Source organism: Choloepus didactylus, chromosome 8 (assembly GCF_015220235.1).
Source record: "Choloepus didactylus isolate mChoDid1 chromosome 8, mChoDid1.pri, whole genome shotgun sequence".
NCBI classification, from domain to species: Eukaryota; Metazoa; Chordata; class Mammalia; order Pilosa; family Megalonychidae; genus Choloepus; species Choloepus didactylus.
The window spans coordinates 78,616,536-78,639,248 of NC_051314.1; the positions used below are offsets into that span (position 1 = coordinate 78,616,536).

Below are 22,713 nucleotides of genomic sequence, written 5' to 3' on the forward strand. Positions count from 1 at the left end.
CTCTTAGCTTCCAGAGTTTGTTTTTTAAATTAATTGATTGATTAATTGGTTTGAATCTTAATTGATTAGTTCCTTGAATAGCCTATAGAATAAGAATAAATATGCATTTATACTTTTCATGGCTTATAGTTTTATTGGTTATCTCTTTCAGTTATCACCCTTGGATCAGGTCTTTGTAATCCAAAATGAAGCCCAAATACAAAGAGTGCCAGCGTGTCCTAACTGGCGATTCGCTTGATGAAACACACGGTAAAATGATTAAGCCTAGTGGTGCACTCTCTGCTTAGTGCAGTCTCCTGAGTACGTGTTGGTGTTTCTGTAAGTTTCCATGCTCTTCAGAAATTACTTCTGAATACTTCTTGTTATCTGTCATCTCTCCTTTATTGGCTTTGCTGAACAATTAAAAAGGAAGTTGCAGACATCATGAAATTTTAAAACTTCAGCAGGTTCACCTAGGAGCAAGTTCATTCTCCTACCTCATCACCACAAAATTATCACACCCAACACAAATGGAGTACAATATTGTAATTACATGAAAAGTGAAATTTCTATGAATGGACAAAATCATGCATATTTATGTTTCTATGTTTCCTTTAAAATGAAACATCATGGGAAAATATAAACTTTTATTAAGATATTGCATAAAATTATTTTGTAATTAACATAGGTTTCTATTTTGAAAATTAAAGATCCAGTAAGTATTGAATGTAATACATTTTCAGTAATTCAAGAACTCAAATCACTTTCTTAATTTTTAACTTTAAGAAACACTGATCTTTCTAAGTTGCAGTAAAACAACGACACCAACAAAAGAGGTTTGGGAATAATTTTGAAAATATGTCTATCTTTGCTTCAAAAATATTAACTATAAATAATATTACTAAACATATTCATAAAGAAATACTTTCCAATTTTGTGAAAACTATATCACACATTTTCACATTTACTTAAAGTAAATGAATTTTTATTCCTAATAACTTCCTACTTGTTTGTTTTCACTGTTGAGACAGAGATGTAATGTATTTAGAAGAACATGAGGTGACTTTTTTAATTAAACATTTTGCACACCTGTTTCAAATCACTGTGATACTTTTAGAAAATATATATTCCATTTTCAAATTTCCCCATATGCCTCTATAACATCTTTATAGATATTTTTGTTCTTCTCATATTTGATCCAGGATTCAATCAATGATTTGTCCCAGATATACAGAAGTTCCTCAAATTTTTTCATTCTTAATACTGATGTTTTTGAAGAGTTCAGAGTAGTAGTTTTTAAAATATTTAGTTTTTTCCTATTTTTCCTCATGATTAGCCTCAGATGAATTATCTTTGATAAAAATAGTACACAGTCATATGGTGCCCTTCTCTGTGCTTTGCATCAAAAGACACAAGTGTTGGTGAATCCCAGTATTGGTGATGCTAAATTTTATCATTTGTTAAAGAAGGTGTGCCCGACATCTCCACTATAAAGATAACATTTTCATTTTGCAGTTATGGTGATGCTTTGAGACTGTGAATATTCTGTATCCTGCAATTTTTCCCTCATTGATTTTAGCATCCATTGGTGACCTTTGTATTGGCTTCACATATGCTGTTCTCCTTTTGATAGATTCATATAGTGAGAAAATTTTTTTCAAAGGGAATTATCTTGAAAAATATGTATTATCTATGACCCAAATAATCTGCTAGTTTCCAAGGTCTCCATAATTATTTGAAATGGGTAGTTTTGTAATGTGAGAAACCTAATGATATTTTACACCCTGATACATAAACTTATTTTTCAATTAAGTGATAATGACAAACCCTTATCAGATATGTTGTCTCTAAAAATGTTTTTTCCATTTTGTACATTGTCTTTTTACTTTAGTGATTTATGTATTTTTTCATTTGCTGCACATGCTTCAGATGTGAAGTCCAAGTAACCATTGCCTAACACAAGGTCCTGAAGTTGCTTACCATTTTTATTCTGGGAGTTTTATAATTCTGGTTCTTATATGTAAATCTTTGAACAGTGTTGAGTTGTTTCTTCTGTATGAGGTGTGAAGTAGGTGTCCTTATTCAGTATTTTGATATGGGCATCTAGTTTCCAGCAGCATTTGTTGAAGAAACAATTCCTTCTCAAGACCTCATCAAAAAATCATTTGGCAGTAAATGTAAGGGTTTATTTCTGAACTTTCAATTCAATTCCACTGGTCTTATGTCTGCCCTTCTGTTAGAACCATGTTCTGCTGACCACTGAAGTTTTGTAATAAGTGTTAAGATTGGGAATTGTGAGTCCTTCAACTTCATTCTTTTTCAAGAGTGCTTTCTCTATTCAGGACCTTCTTACTCTTCCATATGTATCTGATAATGGCTATTTCATTTCTGCAAAGAAGACCATTACAAGTTTGGGATGTAGATCACTTTGGGTAGAATTGACATCTTAACAATATTTAAGTCTTACAATCCATGAAGACAATGTCCTCTCATTTATTTTGGTCTTCTTTGATTTATTTTAGCAATGTTTTATAGTTTTCTGTGTACACGTCTTCTACATCCTTGGTTAGGTTTATTCCTAGATATCTTATTTTTTAGTTGCTATTGTAAGTGGAATTTTTTTTCTTGATTTCTTTTTCATTTAGCTCATTACTAGGTGTGCTGGTTTGGGTGTATTATGTTCCCCCAAAACACCATGTTCTTTGATGCACTCTTGTGGGGCAGATGTATTAGTTTTGATTAGGTTTTAATCTTTGGATGAGATAGTTCCCATGGATATATGACTCCACAACTGTTGGCAATACCTTTGACTTGATTATTTCCATAGAGATGTGACCCTGCCCATTCAGCATGGGTCTTGATTTAATCGTTGGAGTCCTATATAAGGGCTCAGAATGAAGGAGCTCACTGCTGCAGCTTAGAGAAACAATTTGAAGATGGCCATTGACAGCTGATGTTGGCATTTTGTAGAATGCCATTTTGAAAGGCAACCTATAAGCAAGCACATGCCAGCCATGTGTCTTCACAGCTAACAGAGGTTTTCTGGATGCCAATGGCCCTTCTCCAGTAAAGGTATCCTATTTTTGATGCCCTGCCTTGGACACTTCATGGCCTTAAGACTGTAATTTTTTAATAAAATAACGTCCTTTATTAAAGCCAATCCATTTCTGGTGTTTTGCAAAATTGCAGCATTAGCAAACTAGAACACTAGGGTATAGAAACACTATTGATTTTTGCATGTTGATCTTGTACCCTGCAACTTTTCTGAATTCATTTATTAGTTCTAGTAGCTTTGTTGTGGATTTTTCAAGATTTTCTGTATATTGGATAATGTCATCTGCAAATAGGGAAAGTTTACTTCTTCCTTTGAAGTTTTTATGGCTTTTATTTCTTTTACTTGCCTAATTGTTCTGAATAGAACTTCAAGTACAAGGGTGAATAACTGTGGTTACATCCTCAGTTTATTCATGACCTTAGAGGGGAAGCTTCCATTCTCTCACCATTCAGTAGGATGTTAACAGTGGCTTTTTCATATATGCCCTTTATTATGTTTAGGAAGTTTCCTTCTATTCCTGTTTTTCTAAGAGTTTTATCATAAGGTGTGCTAGATTTTTCCAATACCCTTTCTGCATCAATTGAGATGATCATTTTTTTTTAACTTGTTCTGTTAATATGGCATAGCAACAAAAATACAAACATCCAATTAAAAATGTGCAAAATACTTAAATAGACATTTCTCCAAAAAAGTTGTACAGATGACCAAAAAGCACATGAAAAGATGCTTAACATCATTAATCATTAGAGAAATGCAAATCAAAATCACAATGAGATACAATTTCATACACACTAAAATGGCTACTACTAAATAAAAAGGGAAATTACAAGTATTGGAGAGGATATGGAGAAATAGGAACAGTCATTCATTGCTGGTGGTGATGTAAAATGGTGCAACTGCTGTGGAAAATAGTTTCATGGGTGCTCAGAAAGTATAGAATTACCATATGACCCAACAATTTCACTTCTAGGTATATACCAAAAGAATGGACAGCAGGGATTCCAGTAGATATTTTCACACTGATGTTCATACAGCATTATTCCCATTTGCCAAAAGATGGAAGCAACCCAAGTGTCCATAGCCAATGAAGGGATAAAAAAATGTGGCAGATATACAATGGATTATTATTCTGCTGTAAAAATGAATCAAGTTCTGATACATGCAACAACATGGATAAACACTGAAGACATCATGTTGAGTGAAATAAGCCAGTTGCAAAAGGACAAAGACTATATGATCTCACTGATATGAAATAATTAGAATAATAAAACTCATAGAGTCAGAAACTAGAATACAGGTTACCAGGGATGGGTGTGGGTATAGAGAAGGGGAAGCTAATGCTTAGATTGTACAGACTTTCTATTTGGGGTGATGGAAACGTTTGGTAATGGGTGGTGAGTACGGTATCACAATTTAGTGAACAGAATCAACATTACAAAACCATATATTTGAACATGATTAAAAGAAAAAAATTTAGATTGTGTGTGTGTGTGTGTGTGTGTGTGTGTGTGTATGTGTATATATATATATATATATATATGTGATGTCATTATATAACTTAAACAGAGAAACCAAATATAGACCATGGGCTGTAGTTAATAGTACAATTATAATTATATGCTTTCATCAGTTGCAATAAATGCATGACACTAATGGGGTGGTGGGTTTATGGGAAATCTGCACTTTCCACAGGAATTTTCTGTAATCCAACAACTTCTTTAATAAAATATAATACAAAGAAAAACAAAACAAAACAAAAGGCCAGTTGGTATTTTACAGGCTTTTTTGAATAATTTTAATCTTCCCTATTTCTCCCTTGGGATACTATCTCCCTTGGCTTTTCCCACAGAGAAGTATTCATTCCTTTTAAACAATTGGCAAGTAGTAAATATTTCCCAAGTTCCAAGCCAATAATCTTAGCCATGAAATTTTTGTAAAGATTGGCAAGTTGTGGTTAGTTGTACACATATATTGTCTCATAAATTATCTGGTAATAAAAAGGTTAGTTCGTTAGAAATATTTATTATCTAAAGTATAGATACTTCAATGTGTTCCACTATATGTGATAGCAAAGAAATTTACATGACTAAAGCATTCACACTTTATTTCTCTACTTTGAATTAACCTGAGATATCATCCTTTATGTTAATTTTCCTGCTTACAAAATTAAATATCATTTTTCAACCAGTCTGTTCACTGTTAATTATAGTTGATTCTTGCTCATGTACCATACAGGAAAAAAGCTACCACCATACACTGCTAAAGGTAAGTACAATAGTGTTGTTACTTTTCTTTGAAAATTTTAAGAATAGTTGTAAATACCATGTAAGTTTGAAGACAAATAAGACTGAATTAAAGATGACATTTTATTATTTCTCTTTGAATAAAATTTTAATCATTCCTTATGTTCTATTTTACAAATCCAAAAATGCAAGAGTATGATACTTGATTTATGCACTTGCACCTTCATTTCTAATACTTTGATGGTTGAAGCCAAACAAGGTATCGTATAAGTATGAAAGGAATTATGATTATTCTACTATTCTTTAGATAAAAAGTACATGCTCAACCCTAGAAGCCAAACATGACGAGGTTAGAAGATATTTTTCCTGTATATTTGACTTTGTTTTTTAATATATGTTTTAAAATGGAAAAAAGATAACTCATTGGAAGTGCTAATTTTATCAACACTTGTGAACAACAACATGTCACTGAGAAACATTGATTGCTAAGTTTGCACTGGTTGCAGGACTAATTCTGCTTTTAGACTTTGAAATTACTCTGATACCCACAATAAACCTACAGATATATTTAAAGTATTTTTCAGAATAAAGTAGGGATTAGAACAAGGACATATTAGGAAAAGGAACAATACCAAATGAAGAAGAGATCAAAGGATAAAAGAATTGATTTATATATGATTCTGTGAGGTACACCCTTTCCACCAAACAGCTGAAGATTGTTCATTATAGAATTAGTGTAAGAGGAGAAGAAATATACTAAAAAAATATGAAAATGATCAAACAGTTATAGGAATGAAATGTCTCAATCTAAAGAGTGAAGGGTTACTGAATTCATATCAGAGGGAATGGGACAAATCACACAGAAGGAGAAATATTAAGTATTCAATACTTTTTTAAAGAATAAAAAAAATTAGAACAGGCAAAGTGAATGGCAAATTTAATCAGTGAAAAGGAATGTAATTTAAATATTTGAATTTAAATAAAGAAAATATTTATGAAATTATATAGTATTTTTTCTTTTAGTGCTTATGTTCTATGTTTGGAAGCAGTTTATTTTGCAAATTGGCAAAATTTGGTCAAATTATGAGGAAAATAATCTGCCTAAGAAATAAAACATCAATGAAGTACATCACTAAATTTTTTAAGTTAGATACATAACTCTAACATATATAACTGGTTTTCTCAATTCAATAATAATTTTTGCTATCATGAAAAAATAAATCAGATACATTTGAAAAGGATATGTTGTGTTTTTTTCTCTTTGAAGGAATATTGTTAACAATGTCTTAATTTTTAGTGAATATATAAATGTGTTATTATTTAGTCTATAACTGAAAGAATATCTTTGATCATGATTATTACTTTTGTATACTTGGGCAGAACTCATACTTACATACATCATATTTAGACATGTAAAAAAATAGGATCAATTTATACACACTGCTTTGGAATTTTTAATCTACAATATATTTATAATATTTTAATGTGAATATATATTTATTAATTATATCACTTAAAAATATATCATCTGAATGAATAAAATTTTATTTAAAGATTCCTGAACCAAGTAATTTTAATCTGATTTATTTAACAACTGGCTAAATCTGGAATTAACTGGAAGTTTATAATTAAGAGGGAAAAATTGACTCTAATGGGTTCTCTAGGTCAAATTCCAAAATTCACTGGATTTCTCTAGTGTGTTTAAATTTTTAATTAAAAGTTTCCCTTCTACAGTTCTAGATCATATCTTCAATTTCCATGGATAGGACATTGTACATGTGTATGTTTCTGAATACGGGTCCTTTTCTATATCTTTCTTTGAAGATAAAGCTACATATATAATTTCTGATTTTTGTAGTCTTTTATTTCTAGAATTTTATTGATATCACAAAAGAGAAATTTAGAACCATACAAAGCAGATAGAATTTATCCTATTGGGACTGACAGATAACTCTCAATGGCAGGTAGTAATTTTCTTATTTCCATTTCTAAATTACATGTTGAGCATGATAGGGAACTTGTCCATTATTGCCATCACTTTGTTGGATTCCTGTCTGAAGAATCCAATGTATTTCTTCCTTTGGAATTTCTCTTTCCTGAAAATCTCATTCACAACTGCTTGCATCCCCAGATTCCTAATCACCATTGTAATCAAGGAAAAGACCATTTCCTTTAATGGCTGTATATCTCAATTGTTTTTTTACATCTTCCTGGGGTGTACAGAATTTTTCCTTCTGGCTTCTATGTCCTGTGACTACTCTGTTGCCAGCTGCAGACATTTGCATTATACATCCATCATGAGCAGCAGAGTTTGTCACCAGTTTGTGTTCAGCTCCTGGGTAACTGGCTTCCTGGTCATTTTTCCTCCATTGATTTTGGGTCTTAACTTGGGTTTCTGTGCTTCAAATACCATTGATCATTTCATTTGTGACATTTTTCCTGTCCTACAACTTTCTTGCTCAGACACACATTTACTAGAATTAATTGCTTTTTTGTTAGCTCTGTTGACTCTTATTGTCACACTGTCAGTAATCCTTTCTTACTTCTATATCATCAAGACAATTCTAAAATCCTCTTCAGCTCAACAAAAGAGAAAAGCATTTTCTACCTGCTCGTCTCACATGGTTGTTGCCTCCATTACTTATGGAAGTTGTATTTTCATCTACAGAAAGCCATCAGCAAATGAAAGAGTTACTTTAAGCAAAGGAGTAGCTGTGCTCAATACTTCAGTTGCACCTTTGTTGAATCCATTCATTTATACTCGGAGGAACCAGCAAGTTAAAAAAGACTTCCAAATTATACACAAAATGACACTTTCTGTTTCAGAAAAATAAGACTAGTTATTCAAATAATTAACATGAAGACATAAAAGAAACATTGGACAAAAATTAATTTGACTCTTCTAGTTTAAGAATTCATAGCTAACAAATTCTTTAGATCACTTTAGCCTGCCTGAGCTTAGAAACTATTTCCATTCTATTTATCCTGAGTTTAACTTTCTGGTTTTCCAAATGAAATCTTTTCTATGTCAGAAATATAAAATTGAAAATTTATCTTCTCTATGGAAGATGTTTTAGGATAAAATTAGTGAGAGGTTTTAACTGTATTACAGAGTATAAATCTTTGGACAGCACAGAAATCTTAAATAAATAATTTAAATAGGTATATGCTATTTTATATAAAGCCATGTTTTGAAAAGTGTCAGATAAATTGAATTTTGTCATCATTAAATGTGCTTAAAATGTTCCAAGGAAACTTACTCTTTGAAAGAATATTGCAGAGAATCATTTTGTAGAGTGATTATATTTAATGTCAATTTTCAACATGAGAATTATAATGTAAACCATTTATTTAAAACGTGCAATTTATTTTAGTATTTATATTGGCCACAGTTTCAAAATTGCAGTAGAAAATAAATTATGATTTAATACACCAGTAGTTGATTTTACAAATTTTTTCAAGAACCCATAAAGTGAATTTGATTTCTTGATTATGTCAATGAATATACTGAATAAATGAGAATATATAATTATTTTTATGACCTACCCTATAATTATTAGTTTTTCACTTTGTGTAAGTTTTAAATACTAAATTATATTGAATATCATTGCCTTAACATTTAAATGAATGACTTGTTTAAAGATAAAGTTATGTTTCATTTCCTCCAAAGTAGGGGTATGAAATTATCTATTTTGCTTTTTACTCCCAAGCATCAGTTCTTACACCACATAGATTCCACAACTTTATGATTGTCCTGTTGAATGCATGATTATGCCATTATACCAACTGATTTAGTAAAGTGGTGCTGATTAAGCTATTAGTACAAAAATATCTTCCAAACATGCTAAGGTTATTAGGTTTTGGCTATGCCTAAAATTACCATATATTTCTTTAGTCAATGTTCTTGAAAATATTTGCCTATTAATCTTAATGACCAATGGAAAGTAAACATGAATAGTTTAAAGAAAATCTGTTATTAGATTATTGGTGGACTCTGATTTTCAAGATAAATTACAATAAGGGAAGGGCTTTAGGGAAGATAAATGCAAGGTTAAAAAGATATATCATTTCTCAAATACCAAAACACTGGTTGTTGCTGCCAGTCTGACTAGGATAACTGGAGGAGATAAATATATAGGTTAGTGTGCTAGATAAACTTCCACTATTTTTTTCATTTTCTTTATAGTCTTGTTGCATAAGAAATAATGCAACAGGTTTTGTCTTCTGACATCACTTCTGTGGCAGATAGCATTTACGTAAGTGACTGCAGTACAACCAGCTCTCCCATCCAACGTAATCTTACAATGTATCATTGACACTCCTTTCATGAAGACATGGGATCAAAGTTTCCTTTTCTTGAATTTGGGAAAAAGCTATTAACTGGTCCAACCAGTAAACTATGGCAGAAAAGCTGTATGTTATTCCAAACCTCATGTCTAGCTCTTTCCATTTTGTGACATTTGACCTTGGAACCCAGCCACCATGCTCTGAAAAAGCCCAAACTTGTTCCACAGAGAAACTTCATAGAGATCCATATATAGAAAGAAATAAGGTTACTAACTGATAGCAAGATTCAACTTCCAGACACATGAGTGAAGATGTCTTCATGTCTTCCACGTGAGGCCTCACACAGAATGGAGCAGAGATAGGATCTGCTGTACTCTCTGTACAAATTCCTTATAACAGAATCTGTGAATCCAGTAAATAGTTGCTTTAGACTAAAAAACATTGAGGTAAATTTTAAAATAATCACATCAATCAGAGTAACAGCCAACACTTACCAGATGTCATTTCTCTTTATCTTGTCTATAGGAATTCCAGGCATGACTGTTTTATAATGAAGGTATGGAGGTCTCCTTGAATAAAGGTGCTTACTATTGACCTTTTTAAATATATAGATAGCAGAAGTAATCCACAATTCAAAGTAGAAGTTTGCAATTAGTGTTTGAATCTTGACAGTCAATAGGGATACAGCTTCCATTAATATAGCCATTTGTCAAAACTCACCAAAATGGACTCATAATATTTATGCATTTCACTAGATGTAATTGTATGTAAAAATTGTAAATGATATTTGAAATCTGCTTTTTAGTTTCACTTTAAGTAGTGATGTGGATTATCAATTCTGTAACTGTTTTGTGCATATTCTAGACTTATGCAAATGAGACATTGAAGAAAATGGAACCCAAGTTTCTCCCTGTAGGAGAAAGAAATTTCAAATATGAAAAAGAGGGAGTCTGTTATAAACATTGTATAGTGTTTAATTGTAATTGGAAATATAAGTATTTATGTGCGTGTACATATATATATATATATACACACACACACATAATACATATTTCCATTTCCATTACATTACATAGTATATATATTTATGATTTGGGATCAAATCTATCTCTCACAAAGACAGGTTTAATTCGTAATCCATGGGCCAATGGATGTGAAACTCATTTGTAAATAGGAACTTTGAAGCTCCTATTAAGAGGAGTCCAAATTGAATCAAGACTGGCCTTAGTCCTATGAAACTGGAGTCCTAAAGAGCAAGGGAAATTTGGACATGGAATGGAAGCCATAGGAGCTTACAGAAAGAGAAAGATCACCATGTGATGGAGGCAGAGATTATTTGCCAGGATGCTACCACCAGAATACTGCAGACTTGAGAAAGCATGGCCTGACAAAACTTTGCTTTTGGACTTCTAGCTTCCAAACTGTGACCTGATAAATTCCAGTTGTTTAAGCCAGCCCATGGTATTTGTTACGGAAGCCTAGGCAAACTAAGATTATATATATCCTGGCTCCGTGTTCTGAGAAGGCTTATAAGCAATAACAAATCAACACAACTAGTGTCTACATCTTGTTTTTTAAATACCATTCTCAACTGAAAGGAACCAAGGATTCTTAGAGAAATGGCTATTTGCAGGGCCAGGTCAATGAAAGAACAAGAGAGCTGAGATCATCTTGTTGTACTCAAAAAATTAAGAGAACATGTAAACCAAGTTCAGAAACCAATTTGTAGAGATTCTCACTCACCATATCTGTATAGTATGACCACCAATATTCATTATGATAGTAATGGATTGTAATCTATTAGTAAAATAGGAATCCTTGAGTCAATACTGATCTAAAAAATCAATTAATTATTATATGAGGGAGAGTGAAAAAATCTTCCTCAGAGTAAAATATGCTGACTTTATATTTATTTATAATAAATATAAAGTAATGATGAAGTTAGCATATCATCAATGAATGTTAAACTATTGGATGAAAATTTCATGAGGAACAGGATATTTACACAAAGTATCTCCCCACAAATTACTTATTATTCCAAGGAGAAAATCATAACTTTGCAGTCTAGGAACACATGGAAAAGTTCACCTTAACCAAGTGATCAAAGTTACTATCACCAATAATGAGAAAACCAACAACATGTGCCTCTTAATATTATGTACTAAGAACTCATCATCACTTCTGTGTTATTCCTGAAAATAATCAGAACTTATTTAATGTTGAAGAAAAATCAGATGAGCTCAAGTTCCATGCAGTCTTCAAAAATTTCAAGACAATATGTCAAAGAAAGGCCAAGAAAATATTCCAGATTAAAGGAACTGAAAAGATATGAGAACTAAAATCATTGCATAAACCTGGATTGTGCTAGAACTGGAAATAGGAAAAAAGACATAAGGGACATTACTGGGAAATTTTATAAAATATTAATATAGACTATGAATTTGATAATAGTATTCCATCAATGTCATATATCCTGATTTTAATAAATAATTATATCTCATTTATGTAAGAGACCATTCTTGTTAGAAAATATACTCTGAGGTAGTTAGGGATAAAGATGCAAGAGGTATTCACTTACTAGCAAATGGTATTATAAAAACATGTATATGTATATATGTATGTGGGTGTATACACAGAAAGAGAGGGAGAGGGAGAGAGAGAGAGCGAATGATAAAGGAAATCATACTAAATATAAACAATTAATGACTCTAGATAAAGGGCATTAGGAGTTCTTTTTATGGAGTTCCTTGTACTGTTTTTAGAACTTTAAGTCTGAAATTATAAAAATGTTAAAATAAGGCAGACTTGGGCTAAAACAATCATGTTCAGATTACAGTATTATTCACTGCTCTAGGCTTGCCTTACAGGGGTTGTCATGATGAACTACGGTCTATAATAAAATTACCAAGTCCTTCTTCATTTCTTATGAGTGGTTGATTACAAATGACTCAAAGCTATTAACTATCCAATGAATCCACTCATTAAGAGTTCCTAAAATTCATGTTCATAAACAAATGTTAGAATATTATTAGAATTTATTGATGTCTAAAATTTGCCATTTTATTAAGAAGTTTGGATGCCATACAACACATGGAAACATTTCACTTGTGCTCGAATATTCTCACAATTTTAGGAAAAGATGCTTTGTTGTCAAGCAGCCAGTAATATGATCACCTGTTGACTGAAGTTTTCATTTGCTCTTATTTTCTCTTTTTATGCAAAATTATTGTTAAATTAAATTCATCCTTATTAATTTAATCCCTTGTGAGTTTCTTTGTTAATCTTAACAGCATCTATTTATAAGATTTTCATGTAGTGACAATATTTTTACCATAAAATTCTTTTAACTAAGACTTCCAGTTTCAGACAAATGAATGCATTGCAATTCAAATATGATTCATCTATATTTCTATCCCTAAAGTGATGCTGCTATCTCAGAAAAACAAAGGAACGCATATATTCTTCCCTCCAGTTTTTTATGACCCTTTAGCATCACTATCAGGTCTTGTAAACATTAGAAAGGTCATCTAAGTGTGCTGTGGTTCAAACAAAAACTTGTATATGAAACTTAATAGAACACTATTCATAATAGCAAAAAGCAGAAACACCTTAAATGGCCATCAGCTGATGAATGGATAAGCAAAATGCAGTATGCCCATACAATGGAATATTATTAATCCATAAATAGGAATAAAATATTGATGCATACTACATCATGGATGAATTTTAAAAACATTATGCTAAATGAAAGAAACTGCATGCAAAATTTCATGTATTATTCTCACAATTTTAGGAAAAGGTGCATTGTTGTGAAGCTATCAGTAATACGATCATCTGTTGACTGACATTTTCACTTGCTCTTTTCTCTTTTTATGCAAAGTTATTGTTAAATTAAATTCATCCTTATTAATTTAACCCCTTGTGAGAGCTAAATTATATGAAATGTCCCAGAATAGGCAAAACCACAAAGACAGAAAGAGTTGTGGTTGTCAGTGGCTAGGGGCAGGGAGAATGTTGACATATGCTTGGGGTAACAGGGAAAGGAATGTACCGGCAGCCCCTTTATCTACTTGGGGTTTGCATTTTATCCCACCAGGCTGACACACCTGGTCCTGAGCACAGGGTGTATTTGTGGGTTCCAGGGAAAGGAGGCAGGCTGTACTAGGACTGCCCCCTACCACAGACATGGAAGTAGAAACTGAAGAAAGAGAAAGAGATCACAATATGACAAGGCACAAATGCATTTACAAGCCAAGGAGCACTAAGGATTGTTGGCTGTTATGGTTTGAAGCTGTTTTGTACCCCAGAAAAGATCATGTTCCTAAAGCTAATCCATTCCCATGGGTTTGGACCCTTTGTAAGTATGCTGTTATTCAGGGTGGGTCCTAATCCTCTTACTGGAGTTCTTTATAAAAGGATGAAATACAGAGAGTGAACAAGTGACAGAAGACAGAGAGAGAAGGACACACACAGAAGCTGAGAAAAGAAGCCACAGATGGAGAAACCAGATGCTGAAAGCAACAAAACCTGGGAGAGATGAGAGACAGCAGCAGCATGGCCACGTGCCTTGCCATATGGCAGAGTCATCGAGGATGTCAGCAGCCTGCCTTCAGAGTCCAGGCATCATTTTGATGATGCCTTGATTTGGACATTTTCATGGCCTCAGAGCTATAAACTTGTAAGTTAATATATCTCCATTGTTAAAAGCCAGTCCATTTCTGGTATATTGCAGTCCGGCAAATTTATCAAATTAAAACATTGGCAAACCATCACCAGAATGTTACAAATATGGGAGAAATCTTGATTGGTGACACGTTGGTTTTGGACTTCTACCCTCCAAGACTGTGAAACAATAAAGTTCTGTTTTTTATAAGGAAACCAATTTGTGGCATTTATCATAGCAGGTGTGACAAACTATGACATCTACATAAAATTAAGTGCAATTGTAGTTGGCAAAACAATGAGATAAAATAGGTTTAGAAAGGATGTGGTAGGTTTTAGATTTTAAATCTTCCTCCATATCAGAACCCTTTGCTCAATCATCATTAAGAGATTTTCTTATTAAGTGAGTAAATGATAGAGGATGGAAAGTTTCAAATATGAGTATATCCCTACATAAGGGAGAATTACAATTTTTTACTTTTATCATAACTATCTAAAAACCACTATCCTAATGGCAAACATAAAGCCTTAGATTTTAAATAAGCTTCAAGTTTTTATCAGTGAGATAAATATTTCAGGGAACCAAAAGAACTATAGTATAAATCACAGATGGATAAATCATCCTCTGCCATACCAGGAGCTGAAAGACATTTGCTCTATGAAAATCCAATAGTAACTTTGGTTTGATACATTTGAAATAAAAAATAAAATTTATTTTAAGATGTAGACTTATGATTCTGGCTCTCATATCTCAACATAGATATATGATGTTATAGATTAATAGTGGCTAAAGATCCATATTGGAAAATGATCTATTTATATATATAAGCTAGGGAAGATTCACAATTTTCTCTATATAATGCCACCCTTGCACCCTTGCCTGGAATTTGTCAAAAAATGACACTTGCCAAAAGGACATGGGTGCCAGCTTGAAGGGGCTAGACAAATCTGGAGCAAACTGAGCATCAGATGATGAAGAGAGGAATGTCTTATAACTTATAGAATAAACTAAAATCTATAAAATTTTGACTGATATAAAAATGATTAAATAAATGAAAAAGGAAAGCTATTTCTTATAGTCAAATGCCAACTAACAAATATTTAAGAAATGATGGAGTTAGAATAGATAACAGAACTAGTGGGTGAATGTTTGATAAGGAGCAGGAATATACATGGTCTCAAATTATCTTCCTGCAAATTACATAGATATAAAAGAGAAATAGTAACTTTACAGTTGTGAGACCTGGTAGACAACCACCTTACCTAGTAATCAAAATAAGTATTACCCTAAAATAATGGCCAGATATATAGATAAGTTAATCCCTAAAATAATGGCCATATATAGAGATAAGTTAATAAAAATAAAAGACAATTTAATTAAACCTAAATGAGGTTAGAGAGGGAAACAAGGGCACATAAAATATGTGGTGCAAATTAAAAGAACAGTAAGATGGGAGGCATAAAACAAAATATAATAATAAATAGAAAAACAACAGACAATGCCAAATAAAAGATTTTCAACTTGGAAGGGGAAAATAGCTTAAACAGTTTAAGATGCAGAAATGTTCAAAGTTTTTAAAATGATACAAAAAAGAAAACCCATGAAAAGCAATTTATTGTTCATATTATATGCAATCACTATAGAATACCATCAAATAGTGTCATTTGAAAAGTAATTTTGGTAATAATTTATTCTGCATTTTATTTGGGCATATGTATTTTTGTGGGGCTTGTTTCTTTCATGGAACACCAGATGTGAAAGGTTGATTTATTAAAAATGTGTGAAAGGCTCCAGGTGGGGTTGTAGATTTGTCTTTTTCTCTCATTGCTGTTAAACTCTGCCTTATAAGTGTTGGTGTTTAATTACAAGGAATATACATATCAAAGATGTGCATTTTAATTTTAGTTGACTCATCAATATGAAATTTCATTTATCATCTCTAGTGAGATGTCTTATCTTAAGGTCTAGTTGGTTTGATATTCATATAGACACATCACTTTACACTGTTTAGTTTTACTCTTGGATAATTTTGTATCCCATGCTCTTACTTCCAACTACTTCATGTTGTTATATTTAATATATTTCTTGTCGAATAATAAAAGCTTTAAACTGGTTCTGATAATGTTTGTCTTTTCATTGCAGTGTTTAGTCTATAAATATTTCTATATTTATAAGCAATTGCAATAATTATTACAATAATTATGTTATAGTTGTTTTTAAGTCTAACATCTTGTTAGTTGTTTTCTCTTTGCCTCATGTTCTTCATTCCTTTATTACTGTGCTCATGCAATCATTGGATTAAGTAAGTTCTTTTATCATTATTCCTTTTTATCTTATTTATTAGCTTTTAAGTTCTATAATTTTACAATATTGGTTTAGTGGTTACAGTAGAGATGATAACATTCATTATTTTCTGTTTACTGTCTCCCTTAATGAAAAAAAAACATAATAAACTTAAAATATTTTATATTCCTGCAGCCCACTCTAACCTTCATGCTATTTTCACATATTTTACTTCTATGCATATTTAAAAATCCACAAGATGCTTTCTTCAGTCATATTGCGTTTTTGTCATTCTTCATGCATACAAAAAATTCTCTAAGGTTGTTCCCATTATTCATTTCCCTGACCTCTGGGAGCCTCAGATTCTGATATCTGTTTTCTCATTTAATTAAAATTGCTGCTTTCAGCTTGAGCTATGTGGAAGTTTTTTTTTTTAGCTCTCTGTTTATTTCTTTTTTTTTAACCATTTTATTCACACATCATACAATCCATTCTAAGTGTACAATCAATGGCTCCTGGTATGATCAAATAGTTATGCATTCACCACCAAAATCTATATGAGAACGTTCCCATTTCTTCTGAAAAGAAAGAAGAAAAGAAAAAAAAATCCCATGCTGTTCTCTTATATCCCCCTATTACTGACATTTAGCTTGGGCATAGTGTCTTTATTAGTCAATGAAAGAATATTACAATGTTACTGTTAACCTATACCTTAGTTTGCATTAATTGTAATTTTCCCATATACCATCCCTTTTTTAACACCTTGTAATAGCGACATACATTTTTTCTAGTTCTTGTAAAAACTTTCTTATATTTGTACAATTAGCCACTCTCATCATCCACTCAAGATTTTGCTGAGGTACACAGTCCCAGTTTTTATCCTCTAGCTTTCCTTCTGGTGGCATACATGCCCCTAGCCTTCCGCTTTCACACTCAGCTTTGTTCATTATACTTACAGTATTATGTTGCCATCACACAGTATTGTGCTATCCATTTCTGAACCTTTATCATCAAACTTATTCAACATTCTGTACTCCATTAGCATCAACTGCCCAATCTCTACTCCCTACCTCCAGATAACTTGTTTGAACTGTGTTTTTGAGCACCTCTGTGAACTGAGAAGTGTCGCTGGAGGAAAAGTCAATCCAGGTAACTGTCGACTCATCTGGAATGATTTTTAAGATCCTTATCCTTCCAGTTTCTGCCTGTTTTCCAGTACTTCAAATAGTTGTTTTTTACATTTTGTCTAGTTTTATTATTATAATCAATGAGAGTGTTAGCCCATATTATCAACAAGAGGGTTAGTCCAATAAAACTACTCTGTCATGATCGGCAGGAAAACACTTTCATTTTTGAAATTCATAAATATGCTTACAATGAGGATAAAATAATGGAGGCATTTCAGGTATTCTGTGTGTTTCCGATATTTTGCCATTATGTATTAGACAGAGTGTTGCTCGTAGATCAAGCAAATATAATAACTGAAGTGCAAGCAATAAGAAGTTACAAAATGATATACCAATTGTTTGTAAATTATCTGCAATTTGAGTCAAGGGAACAGTGGATAGACCTTGTTTATTTTCTGGTTAGTATGAAGAGAAATGAAGTATCATAATCAAGAGATCTTTCACAGTGAGCGCAATACCTCATTACAAAAGATGAATTAGTGATTATATGGATTTTACACATCTCAAATGTCCCCAGGGCCATGGGGAACCATTTCAGGCTCCATATATTTGTTCTTGGTTGACAATTCATGAGTTTCTTCAGTGTAGAGACTTGAATTAAGAAAGAGGAAACCTTGAAATAATTTAGAGGATATAGTGCGATAAATAGGGGATTTTCTTCTTTCATTTTACTTTGATTCAACAAAACTTCTACTTCTTTGAGAGAAATGCAATCCTTTTTATGGAGTGATGGAAAGCTTGTTTCACTTGCTTGTTCCTCAGTGTGTAAATGAAGGGGTTTAGCATGGGAGCAACAGAAGTAGTGAGCATTGAAACTCCTTTATTAATGGCCACCTCTTCCTTTGCTGAAGGCTTGACATAGATAAAGATGCAGCTTCCATAGGTGATGGAGACTACAATCATGTGAGATGAGCAGGTAGAAAAGGCCTTTTTTCTTTGCTGGGCAGAGGGGAATCTCAGAATTGTCCTAATGATATAAGTGTAGGACAGAATAACACATGCCAGGGTGATAATAAGTGCAAAGACAGCCATCAGTAAAACCATCTGTTCTATTAGCCATGTATCTGTGCATGAGATCTTCAGGACGGGGCCTGCATCACAGCTAAAGTGATCAATGGCATTGGAGTCACAGAATTCCAGCTGGAGGCCAAAACTAAGAGGTGGGAGAATGATCATCAAGCCAGCCACCCAACAACAGATGACTAATAAAATACAGACCCGGCTGCCCATGATGGTCATGTAATGAAGGGGTTTACAGATGGCCACGTAGCGGTCATAGGACATGACGGCCAGGAGAAAAAATTCGGTTGCTCCAAAGAGAATAACAAAAAATATTTGACTTGCACATGCATTATAAGTGATGGTGTTGTCCCCAGTTGATATACTGTACAGGAATCTAGGAATACAGACAGTAGTGAATGAGACTTCTAGGAAAGAGAAGTTTCTGAGGAAAAAGTACATAGGAGTTTTAAGGTGGGAATACAGCAATGTGAGGGCAATAATAGTCAGGTTCCCTGTTACACTTAGCATGTAAGTGAGGAATAGAAAGATAAAAAGGAGAACTTGTAGTTGTGGATTATCTGTCAGTCCCAGCAGGATGAAGGTGGTTATTGCTGTGTGGTTTCTCATCACTGACTTTTGACATCCATACCTAATCTGTATACAAAAAAAACAAAGAACATTCATGAAGAGGTAGGTATTTAAAATCTCTAGCAAAAGTCCCTGTATAGAAAAGCCAAACAAACTGGAATAAATGTACTTTCTCTCCCTACAGCATAATCAACCTGGCTACTCTTCCAGTAGTCTTCCTGAGTATGGGCAGAAGAGAACGTCTTAAGTGTTTATGTTGTTGTAAAATAATGCAGCTTTTCTAATATCGTTCTTTGCCCCACAGAATTTACAAATGTAATTTAATACTTACAATTCATTACACACATTAGATTTGCACATAGGTTAGAGAAAAGATGGTGCCATTTCATGAGTACTTAAAAGTATTTTCTTTTTTTTTTTTTTGTCTCAGACAAACCCTGGATATAAGATGTATGCAGGTAATTAAGAACATAAATTGTCCTCCATTGTTAATATCAAAGGATTGCTTTAAGAGTAAGATTCATTTGTCCTGGAAAACAAACCAGCAACAGTGGCAACAACAAAACAACACTGAGTCCTGACCTTCCCCTTGTATCTTTATGCATCTCTGCTAGTATTCTTTATTCCTTATTTCCAACACCATAGCACATACAGATGATTTCTTGTACAAGTATTTTACATATGGTGTAAGAAAATGTGTTCAAGATATTTACAGAAATGAACATCCTCATGTGCTTTCAAGATAGGTTTCAATTAATTAAAGAAAATTTCAGTTAATTTCAGTTAATTGCCTGTGTTTCTTTTTCCCTCAAAGCCACTGAAGTTAAAACTACATTTAATATCACTAAATATATTCTTCCAAGCTGTGCCTTTTTCATTATGGTTTTTTTTTTTTTAACTGATAAAATGTATTTATTGTCAAGAACAATAAGGAGATGAGGATACCAATGAGTATTCTTATCGCAAATTAAAACGTACAAGGAAACAATAATTACTGTATTTAAACAGATTATAGCCCAGAAATCAATATTATTGGCAAACAAATGAAATATTTAAGAAGAAACTTTATAAGTCAAGAGATGGTAAGAATTACTTAAAGTTGTTTAGGAAAACTTGCTGATAATTGGGAACACAGTTCAGTTTAAAGCCAACTCTCATTCTGTACATCATATGGAATGAAGTATTCAAAACATTAGTTGGGAAGAAAGTGAAAATCAGAGTATATATCTGCTGTCACTAAAGGGGGGATAAATTTCATAGCAGAGAAATAATTAAAGAAACAGCACAGGCAATCATGGCCAAATCTGGCCACCTAAAAATAAAACTGTATTAAAGGCCAATGAGTTAGGGTCTGGAAGTGTTACTGTGGAGAAGGTTAATTCCCACTGCCTTAGCCTTTGATCTAGAGGGTTCTTTTTTTTTTTATTTTTTTTTTAATCTTCATTTTATTGAGATATATTCACATACCACGCAGTCATACAAAACAAATCGTACATTCGATTGTTCACAGTACCATTACATAGTTGTACATTCATCACCTAAATCAATCCCTGACACCTTCATTAGCACACACACAAAAATAACAAGAATAATAATTAGAGTGAAAAAGAGCAATTGAAGTAAAAAAGAACACTGGGTACCTTTGTCTGTTTGTTTCCTTCCCCTATTTTTCTACTCATCCATCCATAAACTAGACAAAGGGGAGTGTGGTCCTTATGGCTTTCCCAATCCCATTGTCACCCCTCATAAGCTACATTTTTATACAACTGTATTCGAGATTCATGGGTTCTGGGTTGTAGTTTGATAGTTTCAGGTATCCACCACCAGCTACCCCAATTCTTTAGAACCTAAAAAGGGTTGTCTAAAGTGTGCGTAAGAGTGCCCACCAGAGTGACCTCTCGGCTCCTTTTGGAATCTCTCTGCCACTGAATCATTATGTTTTTAATACCATTGATAATACACTAGTATCTCCACTTTCTCATCTTATCATCACTTGACTTAGGCTTCAACCCACTGTAACCTTATTTTCATTCCCGTACCCTGCTGCTTTCTCAACATCTACAAGGAATTCACTATTGTTGAAGCCAATGGCACATTTTAATTTTTATCATGCCTGCATCCCCACAACATTTTTTCCTTAAAGTTTAGTCAATCTTCAAATGGTTTCCCTGCCACCATTCTGATGTCCTCTGAACTCTAGATCTCCCTTTTCACCATCCTACACAGGCTCTTCTTGCTCTGCCCATCCACGAAATATGGGTGTTTCCCAATATTCTATCTTCAAAGCTTCTTTCTTGTTTTCTATTTTTGTTCTTCTTACTCCGTACTCTGTAGGAATGATTTCAACCAGTCAAATTGATTAAATCATCATTTATATGACCATTACAAAGCCCAGATCTTTTCCCCATGAAAACATGGCTCAATGTACAGACCCCTCACATACCACTTTCTGAATGTGAAACCATGCCAGCTTTATGAGCCTTCTCCACTTCCAGTATTAACTATCTTGATAAAGATTAATCTCTTTTGTGTGACATGCAAAACTCTTCATGGACAGGACCCTCTCTGATTGGCATACTCATCCTTTGCCATTTCATGACCTCACATCCCCAAACTTTAAATTGTGCTAAAACTGTCTACTTATAGTTCTTCATATTTCCTATATGCTGTCCCCTCTGCACAGACTAATCCTCCCACCTTCCTTTGCCTGTTAATCCTTCAGGATTCTCCTCAAGTATCAAGTATTTGGGGAGGTTTTCCTTTATGTACCCAGAGTGTGTGAGGTTATGCTCCTTCTTGTGTTTTGTTACAAGCACCTGTTCCTTACCATATCTTGGAATGGATTACATTGTATTGTAAATCTGCAGTACACTTATGTTTCTCCTTATATTTCTGTAAACCCCTCAAGTAGACATTATGCATTTTACATCCTTATATTCCCTGTCTGGTATGAATAGGACACTTAGTAAATGAGCATAAGAAACAGAACAGAGTTGTCTGTAGATCTAGACTAAGCTGTATTCTTTAATGACAGTTCAGGTCCATAGGTTCAAAGTTCTTATTTGCATGTCAGTTGCAAAGTGCACTGTCATTTTGACTACGCTCTTACATAAAAGGCCTGAATATTCTAAATTCTAAACTTTGTAAATATTCCTTTTCTAGTACTGTCTCTTTCTCTGTCTGTGACCTAGTTGTTTTCTTACCCTTAATATAATTTCCCACCTGCCATTGTTGTTTGGTTGTTTATATTAATCTTCTTTCTTGACCTCTTGCTTGTGTTTAGGATTTTTTTCACTTTTTCCAGGATTTGTTACCCACAAACCATTTTCTAGAGCCTAAGTTGTTTTGTTCTCTGCTTTCCTTTCTTGACCAAAGCTCAAACTACCTACTGTGTTTCTGATGATTCATTCTGCCCCTAAAAGAGAC

The 22,713-nt window shown here is 33.0% G+C and overlaps 1 protein-coding gene and 1 pseudogene across 1 annotated transcript; one reads left to right on the forward strand and one right to left on the reverse strand.

The window, feature by feature from the left end:
• Positions 1-5,618: 5,618 nt before the first annotated feature.
• LOC119542739 lies at positions 5,619-8,111 on the forward strand (annotated as a pseudogene).
• A 10,276-nt stretch (positions 8,112-18,387) lies between these two features.
• On the reverse strand, positions 18,388-19,326 carry LOC119542007 (olfactory receptor 6C2). Its single transcript, XM_037846458.1, has one exon. The coding sequence runs from the start codon at positions 19,324-19,326 to the stop codon at positions 18,388-18,390; it is 939 nt and encodes a 312-aa protein (XP_037702386.1).
• Between the last annotated feature and the right edge of the window lie 3,387 nt (positions 19,327-22,713).